This window comes from Conger conger, chromosome 4 (assembly GCF_963514075.1).
Source record: "Conger conger chromosome 4, fConCon1.1, whole genome shotgun sequence".
NCBI classification, from domain to species: Eukaryota; Metazoa; Chordata; class Actinopteri; order Anguilliformes; family Congridae; genus Conger; species Conger conger.
This window is the reverse complement of record NC_083763.1, coordinates 46,923,200-46,929,161: the sequence shown is the minus strand read 5'-3', so window position 1 is coordinate 46,929,161 and position 5,962 is coordinate 46,923,200. Positions and strand designations below refer to the sequence as shown.

The 5,962-nt window shown below is 42.2% G+C and overlaps 2 protein-coding genes across 2 annotated transcripts in view; one reads left to right on the top strand and one right to left on the bottom strand.

The window, feature by feature from the left end:
• Positions 1–590: 590 nt before the first annotated feature.
• On the bottom strand, positions 591–3,254 carry eef1a1l3 (eukaryotic translation elongation factor 1 alpha 1, like 3). The gene is made up of 7 exons (XM_061237663.1): positions 2,988–3,254; positions 2,660–2,839; positions 2,227–2,523; positions 1,933–2,083; positions 1,499–1,755; positions 1,175–1,409; positions 591–909 (listed from the first exon to the last, which is right to left on the bottom strand). Exons 1-7 carry the CDS (start codon positions 3,129–3,131, stop codon positions 794–796), a joined length of 1,380 nt encoding a protein of 459 aa, XP_061093647.1. The 5' UTR covers positions 3,132–3,254; the 3' UTR covers positions 591–793.
• Positions 3,255–4,112: 858 nt separating this feature from the next.
• Positions 4,113–5,962, top strand: part of fam49bb (family with sequence similarity 49 member Bb) — a 77,153-nt gene continuing 75,303 nt past the window's right edge. Inside the window, exon 1 of the mRNA XM_061237665.1 lies at positions 4,113–4,250. The gene's annotated coding sequence lies outside the window, so the exon portion shown is untranslated. The remainder of the gene's footprint in view (positions 4,251–5,962) is intronic.

Here is a 5,962-nt window from a genome sequence, read left to right as displayed (position 1 = left end):
TGCAGCAGTCTCATTTGTTGGCGTTTGAATGGGATTTGATTCCATGCAGTATTGCACAACTTGTTTTAGAGCCTTGATTGGAACAGTTTCAGTTGGTATAGCCACACACATTGTAGAAATACTTTCCCCAAAGTTAAGTGGTGCACTACTGGAACAAAGGATTCATAACATTTATGTAGTGGGCAATTTCATACTAAGCACATTTCCATTCATTGAAGTTAATCGCTACACAAACAAGATTCAGTACATTAGGTCATCCCCAAACAGCCCATAAAGTATTGCCCCATCCTGAATACATAAGAGCACAATCTTTGGATTCTATTAATTTAATAGACTTTTCCCACTTTTACGGTTCACATTAGTCAACTCATGAGCCAAGACTGAGAAGGTTCTGTGTTCTGTGAGCATTTGAGCTTCCAAGGTGAATGGGCTCCAAGCACATTTCAATTTAGCTTTTTCAGACCATGTGTTTTTGTATAACTTTGTATACATTTAGTGCCCTATAGACATGACACCAACTCTAATTCTCAGCTCACAAACTACCCAAAGAAGCAGTGTTTGAGTCAACAATCCAAGAGAAGGACAGCACATTAGTTTTGCACAACTTTTATTCCATGAAGCTTTCAGCATAACATTTCACCAACTGAGCAGTAAATCGGGACCTTTGGAAAAATAGTAAACAAAAAAAAAAAAAAAACAGTGCTTTCTTATGAAGCTGTCCAACACCAACAAAGGTTAACTTAAATTTTTCTGTTAGGCATTCTAGATTGCTGTGCAACATTATACAAGCAGTTCATTTTAGGCTTTGGGCTTTCTGTGCAGTCTTCTTTGGGCATTGATCAGTTTTATCCACGGATTTGATGACACCAACTGCTACGGTCTGCTTCAAGTCCCGGGCAGCAAAGCGTCCTGAGGGAGGCGCAAGAGCATAGGATTAATGGGGCGAACAGGATGCACAATCAGGTTTGTAAAACTGAAAACCCCCATCAAATCCATGTTTTGTCCAGAGCTCAACTGAAAATGCAGCTTAGCAATGACAAGCATAGGCGAGGTTGGATTAGGAGCACAAGGAGTCAAGCCTGACCAAATTGCTTTTGCATTTCACAGTACAATAGGATACAACCTACTAGGTCAGGTTTCCACAAGCAGTGCAGTTAATGGGGTCGGAACTCACCTAAAGGAGGGTAGTTGAAGAAGCTCTCCACACACAAGGGCTTTTTGGGGGTCAGTTTGACTGTAGCAGCATCCCCAGACACCAAGCACTGGGGCCGGTCCTCCAGCTTCTTCCCTGTCCGGCGGTCAATCTTCTCCCTCAGCTCAGCAAAACGGCAGGTGATGTGAGCAGTGTGGCAGTCCAGCACCGGGGAGTAACCAGCCTTGATCATGCCAGGGTGGTTAAGAATGATCACCTGGAATGATTCAACATCAATGATTTAGGACAGTCAAATAGTGTAGCCATCTTAAGTACCTTCTACCATTGAGCAGAATACAAGCTTACCTGGGCAATAAAGCTGGCAACATCCGAGGGAGGGTCATGCTGGGCATTACCTGCCACATCCCCACGTCGCAGATTTTTAACTGCCACGTTCTTTATGTTGAAGCCGATGTTATGCCCCGGCAGAGCAGTCTGGAGACCCTGGTGGTGCATCTCAATGGACTTGACCTCAGCAGTGAGCTTAGCCGGAGAGAAGGTCAAAAGCATGCCAGGCTTCAGCACACCAGTCTCAATCTTCCCCACAGGAACAGTGCCCACACCTGCATTTGGAACAGCAGAAAATCAAATGCAACAGATCATTGAACCATAACCACCCCTCCCCACCCACCCACTTACAGCAGTCTGTCACAAGTGACAATTTTAAAATGGGTTCAATGTCCATACTTTCCATTCCAGAAAATCTCTTCCCTAGAGTTCCAGAGAAAAGAGGGTCTCACCTCCAATCTTGTAAACGTCTTGCAGGGGCAGACGGAGGGGCTTGTTTACAGTCCGTACAGGGGGAGAAATGGAGTCCAGGACCTCCAGCAATGTTCTACCATTTGCATTCCCTTCCCTTCTTTTGATTTTCCACCCTTTGAACCAGGGCATCTATGGATGGGAGGGACAAGGTATTCCCGTGCAATTATGCTTTGAATAGAAAGTACAATGGCAAAGTGAGACTACTTGCATCAATCGAGCGCCTGGAACCTGGGCAAACTACGTTAGTCCTAAAAGTTTCTTTGCAAGCATACCTTAGGAGAAGGAGCCAGCATATTTTCACCGCTCCAGCCAGACACTGGGACGAACGGAACAGCCGTGGGATCATAGCCGATTTTCTTAATGAAAACGGTCACATTACGGACAACCTCATCGAAGCGCTTCTGGCTGTAAGGTGGTTCCGTCACATCCATCTTGTTGACGCAAACGATTATCTGCTTGACCCCAAGCGTGTAGGCCAGCAGGGCATGCTCTCTAGTCTGCCCATTCCTCGAGATTCCCGCTTCGAATTCTCCCTTTGCCGCAGACACCACCAGTAGTGCGGCATCAGCCTGTGAACAAACCAGAGCTAGAACATGGGGCAGTGCATCAACCAACCATGACCTGCAATTGTAGAAAGTCAAACGAATGTGAGCACAATTAGCCCACGTGTCCCTGCAGTTTGTCGCAAACCAAGTAATTACACACCTGTGACGTCCCCGTGATCATGTTCTTTATAAAGTCCCTATGTCCTGGCGCGTCAATGATGGTAATTGAGAACTTGTGCGTGTTGAACTTCAACAGGGATATGTCGATTGTAATCCCACGCTCCCGCTCTGCTTTTAGTTTATCCAGAATCCAGGCAAATTTGAAAGAACTCTTACCCATCTGTTTAAAAACAAAAAGAAATACAGTATTAGCACACCAACTGGCAAACTACGCTTAACTAGCCACTTCGAACGAAGTTAAGCGCACATTTTTTTTCCCCAAACGGATTTGCGCCACCAGACAGTTCTCGAACGGGTAGGCTACTTACCTGTGCTGCAGCCTTCTCAAATTTCTCGATGGTTCTTGGATCCACGCCACCACATTTATAAACGAGGTGACCTGTTGTCGTGGATTTGCCACTATCCACATGGCCAATTATTACTACGTTTATGTGTGTTCTTTCTGAAGGCATTTTTCAATAATATAGGTTCACGCGCTAAACGGCTACCACAAAAAAGATAATGTGTATGCTAGATGGGAGCTTTGAGACCGCAACAATTTTTCCTCTTTCGTTTTTGAAAAAGAATCAAGTGAGCGCTGCAAGACGCTTATAAAGTTTCAAACCAATTAATGAAAGGCGAGCATAGGCTATACCGGTTCCTTTGATTAAACTCCGGTGTACTAATCGCGATGCTCATTAGGGACAGTCTAATAAATACAAAATCATCTCTATTGCCTAGCATAATTAAACGAGCACACTTATCAATGAACTGGAACATTCCCTATTTAGGTTATGCTAAGTTATTTTAACTAGGGGAACACGCACTTCATTCGAATACACGTGCAGCCGCCCCAGATTTAATATTTTAATGACTGGGACACTTTGAGAACGGTGTAATTTTCGATCATCTTACAAAATATACTTTTTTTTTTAAAGATGATACATTCCTTCAGCATGCGGATAAGTGATGCAAAAGACAAAAGAGAAGGCTATTCTAAAATCCGTCTTATATTTGAATCACTGTGGTCTGTCATAGAAAAATCAAAATGGTTATTAATAGAAAAATAAGATGTAGCCGGTGTTGCAAACAGGACAGCCTACTATAGTCTACACAATGCAGCCAACTCCGTTGCTGATAGGCTACTTGCCAGCCACAATATCACTGCTTCTAATATTACATAACGGATTTTATTTGATAGTTCAGGTGTACCATGAAGTATAACGAACCGATCAAATATCACATAGGCCATGCCCGTTAATTCCATAGGCAGGTCATTCTTAGAAAAAAAGATAGGCTATAAACGGAGAAGGAAAGTAACGCTACGCCATATGTCTTATTTACATCCTTATTTACCAGCAATGTTAGCGCGTTTTCTTTCCACTTACGCACGGCATCTAGCTATTCCTTTTATAGTTATCGCCTGCTGAGCCTGAACCTGTCTAACACAATGACGCTTAGACTTGGCCAACCCGGAAACTGCAGACAGCTGAAAGAAGCACCACACCAAAGCTCTCTATTGCCAGCTTGCGTGATATCCACATAGCGGCTGCCTATTTCCATATCTGCTCGGAAAGATTCTAACACCCAAGGTACAGTATGCGGTCTTAATGTTGTTTTATTTTAGGATGGTATTTTTGAATTTCCCTTGTGTATTCCCAGATTCTGCATTACAATCAACCGTGCTAAATGTAATTTGCCTACTGCTAAACTACTGTATGGGAATAATGTATGTAGCCTATGTTATTAGACTGCGGGCTGATCCGTGATAACGGTATTATTTCACACCACACCGCTCCACGCCAAAGAATGATTGCCGAATTTGGAATTTCAGTCGAATTTGAATGTCATCCGCTCTGCATGCCCACTGTTTGCAATTATTTTTAAATAAAAGAAAAGGGCGCAGCATCTCCAGGTGCGCATGATTTCGTCTCCGCTTTCTAGCTTTTAGCTAATGTGTTATACTTCCCATGTAGCAGCCGTACTAGCCGTATGTATTCTCTGCTGCATGCAGCAACAGGCAATAGATTAAAGCTCAAAAGAACTTAATCTTAAAAATGTTGTGTCGCTCCATCTTTTTAAACTTGTAGAGATTACGTCGAGACTCCAGTAATTGGGGAAATGCGAGTAAAATATATATTCTAATGAATGTTAAATATAGCTACGTACTTTAAACAAACGCCTGCTTTTCTCGTGGCATGTCGATGCAGTATTAATTTCCTACACGTCGATTCATTTTCGATTGATTTATTATTATGTAAAAGTAGCCTATAGGACGTTTGATTTCGGCAGTAACCCGAGCACGTGAAGTATATCAAGTGAACCTACAGGTATTGATTAATCATTTGATCTTAGTTTACAGACGAAGTAACGTGTTTGCAACATTTGATTCTAGAACAGATAAAAGTTCAATTCTGGCATATCCTATCGTGCTGCAAATAATACGCCATTTTAAGTCCTGTAAGTTCAGGCATTTTCAAAAATGCAGTTTTTTTGGGGAAAAAACACTCCAATCAACGGAAATGCTGAATAGTATTGCAATGGCGTAAATGTCAGGGTAAATTATAAGGGCTATCGGTCCCAGAAGAGAAATTACCTGTCCATTACTGACTACAACCAAAGTAATTACCCTTTATAAAGGGCAATGTCGGCGAACAGTGCAGACCTGCTTAGTCATCATGGATTGATGTTGTTTTGCATTACAACCCCTTTTACAGAAAACGGGTGTAATGATAATCATTCTATATCTTCTGTCCATATGTTTTCCTTTTCAAATCCAAATGTGACCATAGATTAATTGCAGTGTGAACCTCTTGGTTGTATCTGCTTCTTATAAACTCTGTCTTGATTCCACATGTTGGTATTTTACTCTCCTCCGACTCAGAGAAAGTGAAACAATCAGAGCCTTGCAGATGTGAAATAGCCATGCGGTGTCAGTGCACTGTATTATTCATGTGTCCGCTTTGAGACAAAAAACAAACTGTTAATTGATGGCTTGGTAGAATTTGAATATGGGAAGATGTAAATGTGAAATTTTTCATTTTTCATCTGGGTTCAGATATACCCTGAGTCTTGTTTACCATAGGTTTAGTCTATGCAGGCACACACAGACACACACACACACACGCACACAGTCAGAGCGCATGTTTGATCATAGATTTCAGTGCATTTACACTCATTAAAGGGATAATTGCAAGGTAGTGCATCGTTTGCTAGTAATCAATCCTCAAAATGGGTGTTTCGTTGCTAAGAAATTGAGATTTCAGTGATGAAAGTAGCTGGTGAATAACTCTAGTAATGAAGC